Source organism: Zootermopsis nevadensis, unplaced genomic scaffold (genome assembly GCF_977971745.1).
Source record: "Zootermopsis nevadensis isolate Lab colony 2312 unplaced genomic scaffold, Znev_1.0 Znev_ptg000001l, whole genome shotgun sequence".
In the NCBI taxonomy this organism is placed as follows: domain Eukaryota; kingdom Metazoa; phylum Arthropoda; class Insecta; order Blattodea; family Termopsidae; genus Zootermopsis; species Zootermopsis nevadensis.
In genome coordinates, this window is record NW_028259133.1 from 11973284 (window position 1) to 11996990 (window position 23707).

The following is a 23707-nucleotide window of genomic DNA, read 5'->3' on the forward strand; positions in this document are numbered from 1 at the left end:
GCTCACATTTAAGATAAGATGTAGCAGATAAACTTCATAAATTAATTAGATGTATCAAACGCTTTCAATCTATAATATTAGATTTACCTTGAAATTAGGTCACATAAATTTATAGAATTCTATTATTATCAAGTTTAGTGTATACAAAAACAATCATCTTACGGCAAACGCAAGCGATTAAAGAAAGCAATACTAATAAATGTCTATCATTTTCTGAGATTACGAACTTTATGAAGACAACCCAGAATTGATACTACCGGTCAATAAAGATATTGTTTTATAAGTAGACGCAGGTGAAAACTTTTTTGAACGTGACATAAAACCAAACTCAGTAAGTACGTCACAATAAGATAAGTAATTCGAGAATGTCTCAAAATTTAATTATCTGGAAACAACACTCACAGACAAGTAAACTTCACTATGAAGAAAAAGAATGATAATTTCTGAAAATTTTTGTTCAATTCGAAAATTGGTATCTATAAAGATTGAAGTGATCAATTTTGGTTCTCGCATAATGGGAAACCTCACCTGTAGGTCACCTAGCATTGCTAGAAGAGCATAACATGGTCTTTAGCCTAGAACGTGTTTATATGTGATTAGAATTGAGCAGACAAGGATTGAATAGAGACTTTTATTATAAAAATTCTGTCTTTTGGGATTTTGCCCTTTGTATTCTGGTAGAATTTGACCGACGTTTCAGAGATTTTTCCAGTTTACTGCCCCAAGATCGCCCTGAGGAAGGCAGTAAGCACCTTTGAAACGTCGGTCAATTTCTGCCAGACTACATTGCGCAACAACCCAGAAGAGAATCAACTTCTAACTTGTCGCCGTGAGAAACCGAAATGTCACGTACAGAAATGTATTTGTGAAACCTCTTGGAAGACTGAGCAGACGAGCGGATAGCAGTAAGTTGGATTAAAGGGAAATTGACTATAAGGATCAGAGGCACATGTAACTCGTTCAGGATCGCGACCAATGGTTGTGGGCCCCAGTCCGTAGCGAATCATGCTACGCATAAATTATGTCCTTGATGTTTAACCGCATAATGACAAGCAGATCCTTGCGAACACTGCAAATTATCGTAATTTTAAAACAATTCTTATTTTCTGAACCGTTACTAGAAGGAGCATGGTCTCAGAAATGTATTGTTTAGTAAGGCTCGGACATTAGAGTAGCATGTTCGAATGCCACTTGGGATATGTATGTCCGCGTTGTATGTGTTGTAATACCCTGTGTAGGTGGATCACTTTACGACAGGATATTCCCACTTCTAAAGAGTTATAAAAATATCTAAAATATTTTTGTAGTCATTCCTAAAAACAAAATAATATTTATTGAAAATGCATATTGCCGGAATTTTTAAAATAATTTAAATTATTCCATAATGTTACTTCTCATTTGATTGAGTTTTTAAAATTAGTATAGCACCCGTTAAAGTAAAAGACCTACATTGTATTCCTTTTTGTGCTCTCTTCAAAACTAAAGACAATTTTATTTGAATATGTATCACATGTCTTGCCGCCACAAGTATGTTTTCCATTTACAGTGCTACATGATAATTGCACCTACGAAAGTCCTCTTAAGACAGGTTTCCGAAGTCTGCCAAGTCGGTCATCGTCTAAATAATTGCTGTGGACTGACCTACTTGCGTACAAATGTCACTCTCCTCAATACAAGTCTCAGGTTTTGAATATAACTCTTGTCAGCTGGTTAGAATCCTTCTCAAACACGAAATATAGTAAATTCCACATTGGATCGAGCTCGGTGTTAAAGTGTTCCAACGCCTCTTGCAAGTATTGTGATGTCGAATCCAATTTTCAAACACAACATCTGAATCTGTAACCTACATAAGTGTGTAAATATTTCGCTTACATTATGCGAGTCTGTGACAGCTGTAAACCTGACCTTTTCCAACAAAAGGTGGAATATAAAACTTACATATTCTATTATAATTTGTGCCAACGCTTAGGCGGCTAGGTCAAGAGACTCGCATTCGATTTAGGGTGACGAAGTGGTAATGAAGCAAATTTTTCTCCGAATTATTTACTTTTCCCCTGCCAATCGTCATTTCATCATTGCTTCGCTCCCATATGTCACCACTTCATGAAATTTGCTACAGTCCTGGCGAAGCAGCGCATTATTATAACCTCGGCCCGAAGTTAGGGACTCCACCCTTGACCGGCATCGGAGTAGGACCAGCTCAATTTATCTCAAAACACAACAAAAACAACGTTAAATATTTTACATAATTTTCTAATACCTGACTCTAAACTAGGCTAGAGAACCTAATTCGCAGAATAGAAGACAACAAGTAGATGACTGTCATCTGGGTCATTGCGCCTTATAATCTGATATAAGTTTACCGACGTTTCAGATGTTCTTGCTGCCTCCATCATCAGAACAACAATCCAGAAGACAGCCATCTACATACTCGCCGAAGTGAAAACCTAAAATTTTATAAGAAGACAACAGATTTTGATCTGCATTGAAGCAAGCATTCCCAGAATTTGGTTTCCTCGTGAATGCAATCCTCTATTATTAATGCTGTTTCATCATATTTTAAATCTGCCATATTTTTCAAAGGATGTATTAGTTAATTTTATATGTTGTCTGGTGACAAGACAAGGACATGTAGGTACTTACAACTTAAAGACTAACTTCCTTAATGTCATCTAACAAAGCTTCTAAATTTTCTTCATGATATTTATTTTTTCAGCCAATAAATTAATATAAACATCATATTTCAGAAACTGGTGTGTCCCATTTATTTCCAGTCCCTGTTTTCTTGGACATTCCAGATGGCGTATTCTAAAGCAACCTTGCAAAGCTGTGATAATAAAGCATCTCCTTTGTTACGGACCATTATGAATAAGAATTACATCATACAGATGGTTACTTATGCGGACTTTAGTACGGGTTTCATGGGTATACCGAATTCGATGAGAACTGTAATATAATGTGGCCTACTCCCTCTTAACTGAATCAGAATCTTTCTTGAAATCTGTGAATACCTGGATTCTTTATCCAGTATCTAGCGGATTAAGTTTGTCTAATCAGCAGTTGATCAATTACTTCGAAATTTACGCAGATTATTTCTATTAATTTCTTGTACGTAATGTGACTCAGTTGCAACACATTTTGTGACAAAGTCATGTGACCGTTTAATACTAAGAGATTCTTGATGACGACCTCGTGAAGTCGAAACATGTAGTAGAAGCGTAATTATAAAGTTAATAAATAGGTTGTGTAGGCGGTAATATTATATTTACATGTAGGGCTATGTTCTTTCTCATTAGACACTAAGTGAAATCTTTAAACTTACGTGTAATATTGTTTTAATATTATTGTTGTTCTATCCTGTACCGCAACCTAATTTATTACTCACTTGTTCAATTAACTTATTATATAAAGCATTTTTATCGTATATGAACTTCTTTTATGGATTTTGAAATCTTTTAAAAATTAAATTTTTATTCTTTGTATTTTGCCCACTTTTCGCTAAGTTCAAACATATGTTACATTCTCATACTTCACCAGACAAAAGGAACAACTAAAATATAGAATCTTGTTTTTGTTGGCTAATATTTAAAAGCCAATACCTACTTACATAACGTATTTGTGTTAGCTTCAGCTTCGTTCCTTCTTTTCTGTATAAGTCCTTATTATCTGGGGAATAGTGTGGCACACGTTCTATGAAAGACGATGTCTATCAGAGACCAGCATTTGCCGGAGATGAAACTCATCTCCTATGTTCGAACGCACAACCACATAAGCAATTTAGGGGTTGACAATTTGATTGAAAGTTAAAATAGGTTCATGCTGAACTGTTAAAGATAATGACAAAGTTCAAAACGTTGGGCTATATTTAAGCATGTATAAAGAAAAATGTATAAGATCAGCGATAAATTCTGAGGATGAATAAATCATACGCGCAAGGGTTGCAAAGATAACAGTAGTAAAGTTTAAAACAAAAATTGAGAATATAGAACAATGAAACTAATGTAAAGATATTTAGAAGTGGGCATAGGACCTGGGAGTCATGCCCATCATTGTAACTGTAACCAAAAGCATTAATAAATGTCGGTGCTGAACGGTAATTAGACCACAGTTACATATTCTACTCTGACACGTCATCAGATGCGAAGTATTAATATTTTTTATACAAATGCGTAAAACATGGTCTAGATACAGAATGAAACGTAGGAGTACTTGGATCCAATGTCCATTAATCAAATTATGATTCACTAAAACAAACGTTAACGAAAAAATTATTGATAACATTCAAGAGTATCAAATGATAAAATTTGCAAACATCAGTGAAAATATATGGAATAGAATATAACAACGATGGAATATTTGGTTATTAGCACGGAGTTTATATAGGCTGCATAAGTTATCAAGATGAACTGAGAGAAAGGGAATGTTTGGTTGTAAAAAACAGATAATTTTGATGTTCTTCGTTTATAAGGTATGTTTATCGCTGCACGTTTAAACATATTTATTTGATAGATAAGAATTAACGCCTTCGTGTTGTATTAAAGTGAAATACTAAATATTTAAAATGTTTAATTAATTATGTATGAGAATATATATTATTTTTATTTGTACGGCTGCCTTGTTCCATCTCCACAGGATAGTGAAACGTTTAGTGATGTGATCGCCAACCTTCGCTAGCGGAGAAGGCACTCGAAGAAGAAGAAGTCCCTTTAGAAACTGCAATTTTAATCTTCCTTTGGATAAGTGGAAATTATATGAAAAAATAGTTTTGCGGAACAAAATATTAGTTTACTGGTAAATCTAAGATGGCTGTCTTCTTGGTTGATGCGCCGTGTAGTCTGTGATGATGGAGACAGCATGGATCTCTGAAACGTCGGTAAACGTACACCAGACTACACAGCGCAACAACCAAGAAGACAGCCATCTTAAAACTCACCGTCGTGAAAAACTCAAATCATACTTACTGGTAAATCAGTCATATTTCAAATTAATCCTCATTGTATACGCATCGTAATGTACTCAGACTGACTTTTTTTTGTCGAAGTTCGGCATTAATCGCTTCTCTCTTCCGCCATGGCTTCAGATATGAAACCTATTATGTCTTACAAAGTAGCCTATTGGCCAGGGTGGGCCAACGTTTTTCTTCTCTCGGGCCACGAATAGTTTTCTTATCGAACCGAATGTCAAGACAGCCCTTCTGGCATTATTTTTTAAAACTACGTTTAACAACAGACCTACTTATTCAGAAATAACAAATTGTCGAAATATATGATGTAGTACAAATACTATTACAATGCACAACAAATTATTATAAAGTTAAATATTATTTTAAATTTACTCCTGCAACAGATTGTGTCTGACAATTTTCACCTAGTAAATTTTCTGCGGGACTTTAAAATTAGTGCCAATTTTGATACTTTTACGCAGATCAGTAGACGAGTTAAGAATCACGATCTATTTTTAATATCCTTCAAAGTAATAAAAATGAGCTTGTAGCGATTAGTAACAAATTAACAGATAATGTCACGAACATGGTTGCAAGTGATCTCGGCCCGGATGTGGACCGCGGACCGCCAGTTAGACCATATTAATATAAGCATATTTATTGAAGAAAAGAAAACTTCATGCCGTAGCCGTGCTATCAATATAGTTTATTTAACAATGCTGACAGTAGCCTAGACTGTACAGGGTCATATGCTAGAATAATTAATGAATTAGAAGGGATATGAAAGGAGATATTACGTCAAAATTAAGCCACAACTGCTTTCTTCCTCATTTTTTCCAGTTTATTATTCACTAGTTCATCATTCGACGCTTTTTAATCTGAGGCATTAGCAGTGTCATAAAATAAAGTTATGTAATTCAGTATTCTGGTTAAATATCGAATCGGATTGAATTTTTAGCACGTGCATATATTATGAAATCTTGAGACTAACAAGGCGACAGTGAAATTGTTGCATAATATTGTAAAGACTTTATTAAATATCAGTATATGGATCAGTTCAAGTAATTAAATACTAAATTGAGTCGAAGGTCTTTAATCTTTGTACTTCAGAAATGAGCCTTCGTAATCAGTGATCCATGAAGACAAATCTTGGGGCTTTCACTGAGTCTGAACAATTTCACTTATTCCCAGTGCTGACTCAAAAGGGTGTTACGAAAAGGAGTGAACTTGCTGACAGACGTTGACTTTGTTTGGTCAGTGTGTGAAATACGTCCCTGTGCTTAATCACCATCCCGTGAAGACGTGCGCGGAGTGAAGGTGAAGTTCCAGACATTAACCTCGGCGTAAAATTAAAATGAATGGTCAGATTCACGCTCCAATTCCATTCTCTGGTGAAAAACCACTCAGTACCCATTGGATGGAAAGTTGAGCGTACTCCAGAGTGAGTCTGGATCAGAGATGAATTATTGTCACGTTGACACAATTGACAGAAATGCAATAATGCAGGTCTATGTTCCTATTTAATATAATTATCATATTTATCCACAAAAGCACAAATATGATATTTGAAACCGTAGCTCGTCTGAATAATATCAGTAATCCAGTCCCTACCGCAAAGAAAACACTTCGCGTCTCCAAATATTAGTTTGTTGATGCAGTGCAAAGAAATATTACACTCTGTGATCAAAATGCATAGTTACTTATAAACGAAAGTTGTACATACAGTTACCATTGGTCTTCAAACGAATCGTTTACCGCGCCTTTTAATTCCTTGTTTCTAAATGTGCAACAGAATTAGTTTATTGTATTCTTAACATAATCATGCCTTCGACTGTTTTAGGGTCAGAGCTATCGAATAAAAAATTATAAGTCGGCATGGATTTGTAAAATCTATAACATGACAAAGCAAATCACTTCATACATTAATGTGCACAATGTTAACATCTATACCTATGGACATATGAAGTGATAATATTAAAATGAATCCTAGAGGAAAACGTTGTGAAGCTGTTAATTGAACTAAACTTGTCCACGATATAGATCACTAGGCAAAATTTGTAGTAAAGTGACGAACTTTGATACTGAGTAATAGCCAGCTGCTCTGTGAAGGCCGTGTGCTATGTAGTTCACATAATTTATTCATTCCAAGTTCAAAATAATGTGTCTGTGTGGTGGATTGAAAGTTGATTAATAACCCAAATAGTTCAGTTCAGAAACACGCAGAAATTTGCAGTGTCTGAAAGCAGAGACGAGTTTTTATTGTACAGTACAGATGAAATTTATTGCTGAAGACCTCTCATGATTAATCTCAATTAGCGGTTTCATGTCTTTTGAAGTGTGTTAAACAGAGAGGGAACGTGGCCTTCTTTCGTCAGAGCTGCAAGTGTTGTGTGCCAGCTGATAAGTATTTATCGAAACCTCAGTTACACAGGAAATGAGTCATGCTAACTTCTACTTCATGATCATGTATTTTAATGCTACTTCCGTCCGAAATTTTCTGTTTATTAAATATGTACCGGCAAACCAAGAGCTCTCATTAAATCAATTCTGATTTAATTTAACCCACCAAGACATCAGTGGGAGCATTTTATTGAAAAATTTCCTCGAGTTAACAATCCTATACTAAATATTAAATTCAGCAACACGCATATTTATGAAACAAAATTATAACGCAGAAAGAGAATGCAGCAACATGACTCGAAGCTTTGACCAAATTTCTGAGTTTTCGTGCTATTTAGAGTAATTTATCCCACTCAGTTTAAAGTATCCAGATCGATCATTGCCACGCATTTACACAAAATACATAATGTAATAACTACCATAATATGTTTTCGCCTAACTGAATAGACGGACGTGTTGGTGAGTGGACTGAATATAATTTGAGCCACAGTGTCTCTTGAAGTCAGCGATTAATCTTAGTGACAGATATTTCTCAACGGTTGTATGTCACACCGCACAGTTCAGCTGATCATAGCATGTATCAGCGGAGCGAATTCTGAGAAAGGCCACATTACATTATACGAAACTCAGCCTCGTTTGTTTTTCGTCCTATTAGGTCTATACTACATACACAATGTAGGTGTACGAGAGTTTTAAGCTGTATTTACCAAAAACAGAAATAGATAAGCAGGGATGTAGTCCTAAAAACAAAAGGAAAAGACCATTTTTTGAAACTGTTGTCTTTAACACTCTAAAACACAAAGTTCGTCTTCATAATAGTTATAAATTAAGTTACTACCTCAAATAAAACACACAACACTTCTCCATTATAACAGATAATTAATGCTGTTTCGCGGAAACACTGCTAATGATGAGAATCATAATTATTCATACATAAACTCTGTAAGGAAAATGCAGTTGTTGGGACAAAAATTGACCGCTGTACTTTAGAAAGTTAAAATAAGTGCAAGGGTGTCTCCTCGGCAGACACTCTGTATCTCTTTGGACAGCCCTGGTTTGACAGCAGCTAAGAAAATAAAATAAAATTCGGTGTGGGGTTTCTGAAGAAAAAAATGTCATTGTGGTCTGTCTTGGACTTTAATTTATATCGGGGTAGGCATACACACATGTAATTTTCGTCTGTAACAGACTATGTTCATCCAAAAACAAATCATATTCCTGCAAACTAATATTTATGACTTTTATAAGCACTTCCAAACAAGATAGTAGCACGAAAGAGTTGAAGGTAAATAATAAAATCTGAAAGGGATTAAGCCGTTCAAAAGAATCATCCCCCGATGGATTTCAATGTTTCTGCTACACCAGTGTTAACATATTCGACCTCAGGGAACTTGTTATTTTGAACGGACACATAAATATGCGCATCATAATTTTGTTTCTTTACTTCATGACTGAGCATATATGACGACATTCTGTTTTGAACCAACAATAGACTCAGTATTTCCTGTAATCGAATTTCGTTCTATGTTCCTAGTTTGTTATGACGTGAAAATTGGCATAGGCCTATAAATATAGGCAGCTCACTGTTAATATGTAAATAAGAACTGAAATACGTACATTTTAACAACCTTTCTTTGCATGAAGTGTGCGTTTTCACTTCGACGATCTAAAATAAATACTTCTCGGACGATCAACCTAGTAATTACAGAGTTAAAACCGACGTTTCGGGGCCCTGTCTATCTCCGTCACTATAAACCGACGTCCGATATACCCGACACGTATTAGACGTCTGGGACAGAAATTTGTTCATAAAGTCGAATTCTTAATTATTATCGACACAACCGATAGCCCGAGAAGACCTAAGATTTTCATTACGCTTAAATAAAATGTGTATGTCTGCATTTTTTCAGCAACAGCTTGTCATACGAATACGTCCATATAATAGATGGCTCATGACGTTAAAGTCTACAAATTTCGTTCATTTGTTTTAATTCCAGAACTTAACTTCCTATACTTTGAGATAAAAATAACGCATTACGTTGCAATATAAATGCGGAATTTGACGACACATTGCCTGGTATTGCGAATGACAGGTAGCCATGGACAATAATCTCGTGATGTCATAAAACACGAACGTCATCGTAGCAAGGGTCACATCGAGATAAAGTCGAAGGCTGTTATCAAGTTAATAAAGAATTCGATAGAGCCTCAGAATAAATTATCTGATTGCCGCTTTCATGATTTCTTCCAGATGGTATATTCCCTTAAAGTTTCTAAACTAAAATTTTGTATGCATTTCTCATTTTCCTCCATTTTCCTTCCATCTCATCATCCTTGGATATAATCACTATAATAAGATTTGTTGAAGAGTAAGAATTATTTAAGCCCCTCATTATGCAGTATTATACATTCTCTTATTTTCTGTCTCACATGTTCAAATATTCCCTGTAATGCTTTCTCCTCAATTACCATGTTGACTGATTACGTTTCACAACCACACAGCTTCTATATTGGAATTATTTCACCGATATCATTCCTAAATATCGATATTGTGTAATAAACTATCTTAACTCTAAGGTAATATTGTCTTCTTATCATCGCAGGGGAGGAAATGTAGTTTTACGACCTCGCGTGAACAGGAACCTCTTGATCGTTCGCACGAAAACACTTCTCGAGTGTAACGCTGGTGTCTTCAGTCAGCACAAATACGTGCAGCAGGCAACAGGTTTATCGTGTGTGCTTAAGCAGAGGCATTTAGTTAATTTATTATTTGAGTGATTGTTGAGTGGTTCTCCCTCCACCCAGGTAACTGAAATTTTGTGTGTTTATTACTCTCTGGGTTCATTTTCTCCACCATCAAGCAACTCAGACTTACTTTCAAGTGCAGCAGCCTTCGGCAACAGGGGATTTGAAACATCCTGCTGGTTTTATTTTGAAGACAGTTTTGCCAACTTTGGTATTTAATTTTATGTATTCATGATTTTTAATTGGTGTGAGCTGAAAATCGGCCATTTTCTCACCAAAGATCCGCGTTTGCAGCGGACATGGCTGTAAGAACTCCGGAAAGCTATTAGGAAACTTTTGGATTACAGTTACTGTGTATTTGTGTTAGTACTAATTTTTTGTGTTTAATGACGGAACAGGCTACTTTGTCTTCGATGACTGTTAACAGCTGCTGCTGTACTTCTATAAAGACCTTGTTGATTTTATCAAGAGCGGTGTTTCGGGTCGCAACCCCAGCGGTTGGCAACAGCTTGCTGTAATCTCTTCACACGATTTGCAGTCTTTTTCACCATTAACATTCGTTTTCATTTCATTTATGTAAACACGGTTGTATGTAACGAATGTTTAATTTTACTTGCATTTGTTTGTTAATTAATAATGTTTCTTGTCCATGTTAGACGTCTTACCTAAATGTGTTCATAGAAGTATTTTTCTTTATATTTAATTTAATTTATAGGTCATATAATCAAAGGTATAGAAACTTATGTGAGACGAGAATTTAGGTACACATGTTTTTATAATACTGTTTACCTCTTCGTGTTTCTTACATTTCGTGAATCCTTTGAATTATTAAAGGAACAAAGGAAAAATTCATATAATCGCTTCTGTACATTTTCAAATATATAACGGCGTGATTTATTATAAAACACTATAGTTTGGTGTCAGAAGATAACAAAAAACAATAATGTCGATGTGTATGAAAGTTTGCGGATGACAGTTGTATGCATTATACATCCGCCATTCCCACGTTTCTGTGTATATAGATGTTTTTAAAACACACGCGAAAATTGACAAAGTTTGATGTTTTTATTTTGTACAAAAACAATCACGTGTGCGACTAAAATAATTTTAGTACCACTGTTATTGCATTGCATTGTGGATAGAAGGACTCGTGAGGGGAAGAAAAAGATTATTTCTTTGTGATAGCCTAGCAACGAGACTGGACGTAATACAACCAACTTCATTGCAAGGGGATTACAGACAACATAAAATTTCATAGAAGTGCCTCTTTTTAAAGAGTGAGTTCTGTTTTGTATTTCGTTTTAGATAAATCATTTTCTGTAATTCGACAAACCAAACTGCCGTTTCATATTTCTGAGTCGGTATCGTAAAAAAAGGAAATCAATAGGCAGGTAATGATTGCGTGTTTCAGCATGGGTCGTTCTGCAGTACAAAGGTGAGGAGGCATGGCGAAGAGAGATAGCATTGTGTAGTGCGCACGAACTCCCCTATTGCAGTGTTGTGCTAGACGAACAGAATGACGAACATTCTTAGCTTGTCGGTTATAGCTGCAGTTTGTGTAGTCGTCGCAGGTAACGCTGAAGAGGAAGGAGCAAATACCCACGTCTTGCTTGGAGAGTTTGACTTGGACGACCAATGTCACAGAATAGGAGAGACAGAGTGGACGTTTCTCACAAGGTCAGACCATCCTGACACCAGCGTGCTGCAGCAGAGCAAGGTAAGTGACGTGAATATGTTTGTCATTATGACGTAGGAAATTGAAGTGATGATAAGACGTAAACTTTATTTTATGTTATGTGCAAGATAAATACTCTTACGTTTCCTTACTGAAACTATGGTCTAATCTTTGTAAGAACTTTATACAAGTCTTTATATTCTCACGTTGTTTCCATAAATACTTCCTGCTACCTTTGTTTGAATGTAGATACAGGAAGAACAGACGTATGGGGATAAAGCTAGATCTCTTGCTGAGGAGGTGGCCCCTTATATGGAGCAACAGTTTGGTGACCCAAAGCTGAACGACAAACTACTCATCTTCTCCACTGCTGGAGATGTACTTTTAGACAAAGAATATTATGAGAAGGTGAAGTGAACACAAGTTACTTGCTTTTAAGCAACAAATGTAAAATCTTTGTGAGTAAATGGTAATCCATTTCAATGCCATCTTTCACTTTGTTAATAACTGATATTTTACTGGTAGGAATAACCAAATTTAATAATCATTCTTTATTTTATGACAATACTGACATTTTGCAATAATTATTTGTTCTAAAGAAAGTACTCACAGTATGTCTGATTATATCACTAGGTACTACGTACATTCTTCTAAAAAAGCCAGTTTATGTTAGCGTGAGCCTTCAGTGGCATGGCAAATTAGAATTACATTCTTTTCACAGTTTTAATAAATTGTACTTTTCCAAAAAGTGTAATTTATTAAAAAAAATAGAATATATAATTTTAGTTGTCTGTTAATTATTAGAGGAAGAACGATCCTCTTATTCTTAATTTGGTGAATACAAATAAAACCTTGTTTGTTTCCATATGATAAAATATTTGCATTAATATTTTCTCTGTTGCTCTTTTCACAGGAAGTTTTGTTCTCCAACAGTTTGCAACAGATCGCCAGAGAGTGTAGGAACTGCACGAAGCCTCCTTGTCAGTTGGCTGTGCTGGGTGAGTCATTTAGTTCTGCAGCGTTGTTCAAGATTTAACTTACAGACTGTGGTGACTTTGCACTAAAAATGGTTTTATTTTCATTTTATGTGAAACAAGTAAAAAGAAATTCTGGGGCTGATACTTATATGGATAACCAGAAGTGGCATTTTAATATTTGAAAGACGATACTTGCGTGTATTTTTCTGCTATACGTACTATTGCGTCTGTTCATTTTTCAGACGTGCAACATGTCCTGGCAACCTCAAAAGAGCCCGAAAAATTACTTTGTACATGGACAGAGTATCAGAGAAGATTCAGTTCAAAGATTGACGAATATTTGGAAATTCTACAACTCGCAAAAGTTGCCGCTGAAGCAAATGGTGAGAATTAACTGAGGCATTCTGCTACTGCTCGACTGTTTACGTAATTTAGAATATTAAATGTTAAGATAATATTCCTCCATAACTTTAAATCAAAACTTATAATCCATACCACTTTGAAATTTACTTTTCCACAGGCGCAGAGGAAGTGGAGACGTACTGGGAACAGCAGAGTGAATTTTATGGAGGTTACACGAAAGCTTTGTTTCTTTGGAAGAGTATTGAGCCTCTGTACCAAAAGCTGTGTACCTTCATGTCCAAACAGCTCTCCAGGCACTATATTTTCCTCAGGTCCACAAATGACACTGTCATTCCAGCTCATCTCTTAGGTAGGATATATAACGTAATAACCCTTGGGGCAGAAGCATTTAGTGCACAAAGGGTCTCAGATTTTATAGTTCATGAAATTTTACAAAGTAAATAAATATCTGATCCAAGTGATAAACACTTACGCCCGTTTCACTAAATTGCTGATACTCTTAACGAAACAGCTGTCCTGTGTATCTATGCTCTTGTCTACATATTAGCCAAACAACTATAATATCAGTGAATATTACTGACAGGAATACTGAGAAACCAACAGAATACTTGTCTTCGTCACTTATTCCCATTTTTTAACATTGACGTAGATTATGAAGTATGAGAGAAAAATGACGTGAAAATTTGAAGAAATGTGAACGCTGAGAAATATGGAACAGCCGTAGCTGTGTCCCTCGAATCCCCCGTTGATTTGGAAGAATAAGATGAGGAATATATTCCAGGAAATAAATATTTGTTAATTTAATAAATAAAAATGAAACAAGTTTCTACTGCAACATTAACTGTTAATACATTCTTTTTCTTTTCATTTGCATACATTCAAAGAAACGCTAGCATAAAAAATATCCTGTATCTACCATATTTTTTTTAATTAGTGTAACAATGTTTAACTATGTGTTGTAATTATTTCCATAGCTTTTCTGGTGTTCTGTATACATCTGAATAAAACTAGATATCTTGCATCATACTAATCACACATCCCATGCATTTCTGGTCTTAGTCTAATTCTGTATTTCAGCCCCATACATATTATGGTATTATAAAATAGTTTTAAAGAAATTATTTTTATCTTTTTCTTTTATTTGCCATCTCCAATTTGTTGTTCTTGTATGGTTTGATAAAATCTTCCATAGTTTTCATTTTCTATTGTCTCATCCTGTATTGTCATCTTTCAGCATCCACAAGTTTGAAGATTTCTGTCTTCTGGGTTGTTGCGCTATGTAGTCTGGTTGATGTTTACCAACGTTTCAGAGGTCATACAGCGCAACAACCCAGAAGACAGAAATCTTCATACTCACCGCTGTGAAAACCTCAAATATTCCATCCACAATTTTGCTTTCGAAATGCCTAAAATAATCACATTCTCCACTACGTGGCCATTGTAACTAGAATCTTTTATAAGCCAATTATCTCCACTCTTCTCTGTTCTAATATTCATATCGAATTCTTTTCTGTTGATTTCCATTAAACATTTCTTATTCACGGACTCTTCTTACCTTGTGTGTTTCCTGAATATTCACATTTATAATTGCTGCGCTCTAAATAAGTGTTAATTAAATAAGGGAGTAATAGTCTTGTCTCGGTCCGTTGTTTATGGTATTGTGCTCATGTCTCACAGTCTGTCGATCCATTGGTTTGTTTGTTTGTTTGTTGTTGTTGTTTTGTTTTTTTTGTCTTATTGTCCTGCGGTTACTTAAAATTAAACACGATACAGAAATTAATTTGGGTTACTGATGAAGTTCTGAATTGACAGGTACTGTAGCAGGAAATGACTGGACCTACATTGCGGATCATGTGTTGCATTCGAGAACCTATCGGGACATGCTTTCTTTAATGAGGAAAAAGGTGGGTAACAAGTATGGTATATAGGCCATTTCTTAAATTAAATACAGAAGCTCCAAGTTCTGTGGCTTTCAGATTCTGAACAAACAAAATTGTCATGTTGATCACCTGCTTATCTATAATATGAGCGCAAACAGGTATAAAAGTGGAACGATGTACCTTTATTCCACTCCGTTCACCTCACACATATTGTGCTTCAGAGGTTTCGTCTTTTTACTACTGTTTATCCTGCAGTTATCCCAAAACACAAAATATAATAGACAAGCAAACAAGTTGGCACATCACGCAACACCTAGACACATCTTACTTTTCCATGTAAACGTTCTGTTTCTGAATACGCTCAGTCCAACGTTCCACAAGTTTCCTGTTCGTGTTAGAATGAAATATTTTCATTTGTGTCTTGATTCATTCTGTTTCTGCTTCTTTCATGCTCATTTCAGCTCAGTTTCATCGATGCTAATTCTTTGGTTGCGCTGTGTCCTCTGCTGAATGATGATCTCCTTAATCTGAACATATGTTACAGTCAGTAGCTCCACAGACTGCATTCTTACGTTCTGTTTTCACACCCTCCGACCACAGTTCTGTCAGTGTCGTGATCTTACTGATTTTAAGTAGTGCGTGAGCTGCAAGAATTCAGTATTGACATTTGTTTCATTATTGTTTTACATGAAGGGGTTTGTGCCATGTGTTCTCTTACTATGAAAATCTGATATGAAGTTATTAAAGATCACAGGAATAGGAAAATATTAATCTGAGATACTGCATTGCGTTATATTCAAAAACATTAAGTTATTCTTTTTATTTATTTGTAGGTTCTAGGAGGAATGAATGTTTACAAAACAGCAGAAAATATGTTGGCCAAACTGGGACTTGGGCGACTGCCGCCGAAGTTCTGGGAACAGTCGTCGTTCAACTCCTCATGTCCCGCGCGTGTCGTTAACTACTGTAAAAATGGTGAAGCCAGGTAAATGACATTTTTTGTTTCCATTTATATCTTCACACTAGTTCTGGGTTTCCTGCATAGTTAGTAGAGATAATTTCCGCTGTCATCAGACGCATGAAGGATTTTTGTTTAATTTAATTATTTTCATGCTTTTACAAAAATATTTGATTTGAATATGGCTGTATAGTATGGTAGAAGTTTACTGATATTTCAGAGGTGCTTGCTGCTTCCATCATCATGGCAATAAGTCAGCATCAAGAACCTCTGAAACATCGGTAAATATCTACAACAACCTAGGAGACGACCATCTTCATTCTTGCCGCCACGAGAACCTTAAATCTCAGTTGTGTTATTCTCCTACAAGAGTTGTTCGCTGAATATTATGCACGCTTTGTCTGCACTGAAGAAGGAAGAAACCATCTTTGCCATCTCTGAATCAAAAAAGGAATAAATCACATAGAATTTGTAGTATTATCACGCTTGACTTGTATGTTACATGGTAGACGGAAAATGTAATGTTGTAAACATATTTGGCATCCATTATAAATATCAATATGCCACAATAATTCTATCGCTTGAGACATATTTGAGGATTTGAAACCATAAACAACCTTTCCTCACATTAAACATGATTCTGCATTTTTTCTTATATGCACGATTTCACTCAGTAACGAAGTTTTATAAATTATAATTTTATATAAAATATGTAATGTGTGAATATTTCAGAGTTCTTACTTGCAACATAACAGGATGGGCCGAGTACGTGGATGCCTATGAGACGGCGATGAGAATTAAACACATTCAACTGGCAGAAGAGAACACTTTCATTCTGAGGGACAACAGCCATTATTCAGGTGTGTTTACGCTCTCGGATAAGACTTTATTATTTCTGTCTTACAAGCACAGAAAGGAAAGTGGTAATGGGATTATTTTCCCACTACACCTACAAGAAATGAATAAATAAGTAACTTAGGTAATTTTGTTATTTTACTTTGTTTTCATTGTCAGGCTTTGTGCTTATCATTCATTTCAGTACAGGTGCCTGAGTAGTATCTTGTCTGAATTCATATATTAGCGGATTACTTTTAAGTCACGCTGTGTAATGAGTGGGAAGACATCCATCATCACACTTCCCCATTTTGTTGTGAAATCGTTACATCTTCTACCACTATTTCAATTACATTTAACATTTATCATATGGGTATAGGAGATCTGAACGCTGGGCTTGTAATCATGGGGTCCCAGGTTCGTTTCCCGATATAACTTGTGTTGGGCAAGGCCGTGGTCCAGGTATCACGGAGTTTTCCTCCGGGGCTTCCCCGGTTTCTCCGTGGCATCCCAACGATTACTCCACGGCAAACCACTTCTGGATCATTTGGCGAGGAAACACATGAACAGGTCCCCATCTGAGGGAACTTGTTCATAATGTCACCAGGGGTCGGCTCCGACCCGATGGTACAAAAAAGAATAGGAGATCTAAACCCCCAAACTAAGCAGGAGACCTTCTCTTTAGATTTTAATGGTTTAATGATGTGCTACTGCAATTAATGACCAGAAACAGCCAGCTGGTTTGCATTTCAAGAGCGATGCGTGGTGAACGAAAGTTAAAACAAAATAATGTTCTATAATGCTTTATTTTTACAGCAATATATGAAGCAGTGACTGGATTATCTGCACTGTTGGCAACATCACCGGAATATCTCCAGGAACTCGGTTTGCTAAAATCCAACCACAAACAGAAGAAATCAGCACAACTTTCCAGAGCGTCTCTTTTACTACTGGTGGCACTCCGAACTTTGCCAAAATTACCGTACTACTTAGCTGCAGACTTATGGAGATTAGAAGCTCTCAGTGGCAATCTGACAAACATTACAGATCTGAATGCTTTATGGAGAAGATACAGGTCTGTATTTGGTTTGTGTTTCTCGGCAGGGAAGTTAAAAGTGGATGTCATTGATTTATTAAAAACAAGTCAATTGGAAAATGACACTCTAATGTGTAGAAATCAAACAGAAAAGAATATTTCACTTCACGATCAAATATTTTTAATATGAACAACATTTTTAAATGAGTGTGCCATTTCTGGCCATCTTGAATACATTTACAGAAGAACATAGAAATGTTTATATTTGACTTCATTAATTATGTGAAGTTTCATTGAATATATAAAGATGCTTCTTACTCAAGTCGCCATAGTTTCAAAGCTATTCAAGGCACTGATTGAAATAAATGAAAAAGAACCATCAGATATATATGCAAGGATGGAAATATGAAGGTGAAGTCTAGAATACTGATTTAAAATTAAATCAGTGGATAGAGACTTAAATGTGAATGGCCTGTAACATCAGTGTATACATCAGTGGTCCCCAACGTGGTGCCCGCGGGTGCCGTGGCGCCCGCCAAAGCCTCTTTTGGGTGCCCGCATTGTTACGGAAAGAGGTTATACTGAATAATGAAGGCCGTTCAACCATGAACATTATAAAATCAAAGCACAGATCTCGACTTACTGACACCCATCTTGACGGCTGTTTGTTAGCAGCAACATCATCCTACACTCCCAAATTTGAAAAAAAAAAAATGCTGATAAATGCAGTGCCAAACATCACACTTAACTTCCCACTTGAGTAATAATAATTGTACTTATAAAACTACATATTTTTGATTGCATGGTTTCTTGTATCATTAAACGTCGTGTTGTTTTGTGTATTATTTGGTGTCCATATCTTATTTGTCCAGAGAAAAGAAAATTTGGCTTTGTTAATAGGTTGGTGCCCGCCATGATCTCATAAACTCTCAAATGTGCCCATAGGCACAAAAAGGTTGGGAACCTCTGATCTACATAATCTATATTTTTAAGTTTACCAGCTGACACTAAAATTCATACGTGGGTTTTAGAGGAATTTTTATATATATTTCTGTAGAAGTTATGTAGAGAGCTATTCAGTACTAGATTTTAAAGGTAAACATAAAACTATACACCGAGTTACAGTTGTGAGGTTCATGTAACTGGCTGCATATTCAAAAAGTTTCAGATCTCTTACTTTTGCTTGCAATGGAAAGGAGTGTTGATTTTGGGACTTTTCTTTCCATGAAAATTTACGAGTTCTCTAACTTCTGAAAGAGGTAGAGAAGTTATGTTACTGATCTAAACTTCAATATTTTCAGAAAATGAATATTATTTTAAATGCGTTAAATTAACTATCTCAGAGACTTCTTCATGTGTTTGTTTCACAGAACGGATATGCAAATGATATCAGTTCCTTCAGGGGACGAGACGATATTTGACTTCCTATCAGATCCATACATCACATCTAACAAGCCGTACTTAGGGTAAGTCAGGTCTTAAAATCTAATGTTAATTTGGGAGGGAAAAAATGTTTAATTGTTTTACTGAACTTGGAATGTTTGCACATAACATTATTTTAAAAGACTTCATACAAACATTGCGCAAAAGTAAAAGAGGAGTCAATTGCAGGGTCTGTGTTCTCGGTAATAAACACTTCGGTTGAGTAGAAGGTGGGGAACTTTCTGAGTAACAGAGTGACCATTACCTTTTCATAAATGACACTACTCCATTAAGTTATATTTTATATCCTGGCTCATTCAGTTCAGTAATTAGACATTTATGGTCCCCTCCTCTCCCTGATTTCTGGCCGTGCATTTTCATTCCTCCTCGAATTCCTGATGTTGTGCTTATCAAAGAATGTGTCTGGTAGATTATCAATTATGTCTTGATGGGAAAATAATCACTCTCTAAAATTCAATTTCTCTTAAACTGGTTTAGATTTTAGTTTGTCATAGTGGCAAGTCTTTTGGGTTGTTGCGCGATGTAGTCTGGTAGAAATTTCTGGCATTTAAGATGACCCAGAAGACAGTCATCATCATATTCGTGCCACGAGAACCCGAAATCTTCCCATTAACCACTGTGAGGAGGATGCTCTTTGCTATGTCTGGAGATTCTGTGCCTTTACTCGTCGCCCCTGCTGTGGAGGCAGCAAGCACCCCCGAAACATTAGTAAACTTCTGCCAGACTACACGGCACAACAACCCAGGAGACAGTAATTTTCTTTCTGTTGAACTGTTTTTATGCACGAATGTTCTCATATAAACAAAATATTCTTTGCTCGTTACCATATTTTAATTACCCCCATTTATTCTGATGTACTTAGCTATATATACAGTAATCTCTGCTTTCCTGCTGTCACTGACAAAATACTTTTGTGGTGGTATTTAATTTCAGAAAATTCTGCGGACTTATACTACAATTTCAGCTGCTTCAGAGACTGACAGAAGGAGCAGATGTGGAAAGATGTGAAGGTGACTCTGATGTATGTACGTCAAGTGAAGATTTGAAGTAAGTAATCAGAGAATGTAATGAATAGAAACAGTTTTTGTTTCTGCATTGGTGCCTGGAACGTTAATATACACGAGCATCATCTTTAAAATACAAATATCTTTTATGAAGCTCAGCAAGAAATGCCAGTTCCATGCAGATTGGTAATTTACACGAGCTCTTACTGACTCTGATGTACAGAGTTCCCAAAACAGTTCTAGAAAGAAGAGTAACGCACTGAGTTAGGTAAAACAAAACAAGATATCTAATAACTCTGTTCTGTGCCATCTTATTTAACAGAAAATTTATATAATGGGCAATCGTGACTGATGGATTTCAAGTCGTAATGCATGCATCCGTAGCGGGCGGCATTTCCTATCTTGACCCTCCTGTGATTATTGAAACATTTATTTTTACACCAGATTTTGTCCCAAATGAATGAACCTCACATCTAACTCTTTTTACGCATCCTCTAATAGACAATAAGTGGGAACTTGCCTTGCATAGAGATTTTCCTACAAAAAATATGTGCCACTTTATTCTGTGCTGAAATTCGTTATTGGATAAAAACTAGCTTCGTACTACAAGAATAAAACAAGAAATTAACCACAAAGAACTAGGAACTCAAAAATATCTTGACAAATTTATAATACATAAATAATCTGCTAGTACCGAGATAAAGGAAAGTAAGTCGTAGAAGTATTTTTTAGGAAGTCAAAACAAATTATGTTTATTGATCTTTTTAAATTTATATATGGATGAGAATACATGAACAGACCAGTTATGTGTTGGTTCTAAGAAGTCTGGTAAAAATCTACCATGTGGACGTCAAAGAAATAGGAAAATTGTATTCATGTTGCTGTTGCAAACACGATAATGAACCTTGAGGTTTCATATAAGACAAGGAATTACTTGACAAGCTGATGAACTATCAGCTTCTCAAAAATTACTCCTCACAGCTATTCCAAAGAGTAAAGATAATTAATATATTTTTAACTCTCTTTAACATGTCCAGTGACATGAACCCTTTTCAGCCATGCACCATTTCTTACACATGGTCCAGAGTAGCGTATCATTTATCTATTAAACCCCAGAGTTGAATTATGGAAGCAACCTTAGTGTCCAGGGTCGAAGTCCCCTCGTTCCATATGATAAAAAAAACATTCTTCTGTATCACCGACCTTCAACATGGGAATATGAGATTTAATTCCCTGTACTCCAGGGCTGCCAAGCAGATTTTAAATATAGGAGGGGTGTTTAATGGTGCCTTTATTCTACTATGAAATGCTGCCAGCTGGACCATAGTAAGCCATGAAACATGGCCGATAAAGATTAATTATTTTGGACTCTTCCACTATCTGAGATAAATTTAATTTATATGGTATATAGGGAGTTAATGGATAATTGTAAGCAACCAACAGATATAAATCTTTTTCAATATTAACTTCTGATCAAACATGCTCAATCTCTGGGCCATAATTAGTCAAAATAGCATCAAGGACCACTTTTGTTGCTGGCTCTCTGTCCCATTGATCATGCCACTCATTGCAGCATGCGAAAGAGTTGGTGGTGTATGGAGTTTATTTCTGAGATTCAAAATATAAAAGTAACACAAATTAAATTTGGATTTTTTACCATAATTGTAGCTCATACTCTTTCTTCTCCTTTCTGTCTAAAGTGATAGTTCCCTTGCCTTTGGAACGCTGCTTCAAAGTGGAAAATCCAGAAAATGGCCGGATCTTCTAGCGGAAGTACTCGGAATAAATGATCTGGATTCTGGACCACTCCTTCAGTACTTCCAAAAACTTGAATCATATCTAGAAGAACTGGGGCGGTTAGAACCAATTAAACCAAGCAGACATGTCGTCAGATCGACGAGCACACCATTGCCAACAAGTGATGCTGAGATTTTGTACGAGAGTTCTAATGACACTGATTCAGCAGTGAACTCTACAAAGGCGTCTGTTAAACAGAATTCAGACAGCAGTGAACAGCAGTCAAAGTATGGAACTGGAACTATAGTTCTTTTTGCATGTGGAGCCCTTACTGCTGTGGTGGTTGTGGTTGGTATTGTTATGGTTCGTCATCAATGCCTTGGTAAATATCACATTTATAGCCAGGCAACTACTCGAGAAAGCTAGTTTTTTTAATTATTGCACATCTCTGGTTTGTATCAGTGCTTCGTGTTTTAATTGTTAATATAAATTAAATTATATTCCATTCGATGACTTTCATTGTTGATAATTTTGTAATATAACAATAATAAAACAAGGTTAACATGGCATTTGTTTAGTCTCTGAAGTGAAACAGTTCCCACTCAAGAAATTACCAACATTTTACGGAACCCGAAGGTTCCTCCAGCTTGGGGGTTGAGCGTGGGGCTAACAGCTCCTGACTGTCAAAATAATAAATTGCTACGAAATGATAAAGTGGATCAAAAATAGAAATTTCACTACAATTAAGTGAACTCATCAGTTGGAATTATGAAGGGACGAAGTATGCTACGATTTGTCTTGACCAAACATCGCCATGCTAGTCTCAATGAGGTTATCCCGTTGGAGGCCTGAAACGGCTGCCCTGTGCATGTTGCAATTCTGCGCACGGTTGCTTTGTATGGAAACAGACACTCACATTTTCTCTCATGGACATCATCCATGAACCTTGGGCATTCGCCTCGCATCCTGTAAGGTATGACTGCGTTTCATTATTGTGACTTTTCTGATTCAACATAAAGCGTGCATATCACACTGTTATTTTAAGATGTAGAAAATTGTGTTTTGAGGAGCTTCGAGACTTGTATTTTTTACCAAGTACCATAATGCAATCAAGGAAGATGAGATGAGAAATAGTCACAAAATTTTAATTGGAAAACTAAAGGAGCATTTGGGTAGTTGGGAGACTTAGTCATAACAGGGGAATAATATTTGGTTGTATAAAGGAAGACAACATACTACAAACATTGAAAATACTTATAGCCTCTGTGTCGAGATTGCTTCTGGAGCCCACCCAGCCTCCCATTCAATGGGTAACAAAGTCCTTTCCCAGGAGTGAAGTGTGGCCAGTTTGTGCTACTGACTGCTCACCCCCTTCTAGTGCCAAGATTGAGAATGAGTAGGAGCTATATATGCATAATTTCTCCTAAGTTCATATAAGGGGGTGGCCTTTTTATTAGGCCTGATTGTATTTCGTAAACAAATTAAAATTTTCAAGGTCAGAGACAGTTATTTTTGCATAAGATTAAGGACTTCAATTCTGTAGTTCGATGAAAATTTGGACAGTCAATTAGAACATGTTACACGTTCAGGAAGTTTTCTCGTTCGTTTCGAGTTACAAATGACACTTCTAATGAGAAAACAATTATGAGTCATTACATGTTTCAATGGATGATAACCATCCATTTTTATACAGCGTGTGTGGTTCATTTGGTT

General features: G+C 36.0%; 2 protein-coding genes across 4 annotated transcripts in view; both read left to right on the forward strand.

Annotated features, from left to right (window-relative positions):
• Positions 1 to 2739, forward strand: part of LOC147875194 (uncharacterized) — a 131883-nt gene extending 129144 nt beyond the window's left edge. The window contains exon 3 of the mRNA XM_087342882.1: positions 2375 to 2739. Coding sequence (XP_087199008.1) covers positions 2375 to 2451 — 77 coding nt within the window. The 3' untranslated portion in view covers positions 2452 to 2739. The remainder of the gene's footprint in view (positions 1 to 2374) is intronic.
• Positions 2740 to 10007: 7268 nt separating this feature from the next.
• On the forward strand, positions 10008 to 22563 carry LOC110829908 (angiotensin-converting enzyme). 3 transcript variants are annotated; one of them, XM_022064119.1, is made up of 13 exons: positions 10008 to 10147; positions 11499 to 11804; positions 12012 to 12170; positions 12676 to 12760; positions 12982 to 13122; positions 13260 to 13451; positions 14915 to 15006; positions 15816 to 15967; positions 16673 to 16800; positions 17591 to 17849; positions 19181 to 19276; positions 20187 to 20300; positions 21958 to 22563. In XM_022064119.1, the coding sequence occupies exons 2-13, from the start codon at positions 11604 to 11606 to the stop codon at positions 22418 to 22420; spliced, it is 2082 nt and encodes a 693-aa protein (XP_021919811.1). In that variant the 5' UTR covers positions 10008 to 10147; positions 11499 to 11603; the 3' UTR covers positions 22421 to 22563. The 3 variants fall into 3 exon arrangements, with proteins under 3 accessions (XP_021919811.1, XP_021919815.1, XP_021919813.1); XM_022064123.2 differs by lacking the exon at positions 10008 to 10147 and adding an exon at positions 10171 to 10298; XM_022064121.2 differs by lacking the exon at positions 10008 to 10147 and adding an exon at positions 10962 to 11364.
• Positions 22564 to 23707: the final 1144 nt, after the last annotated feature.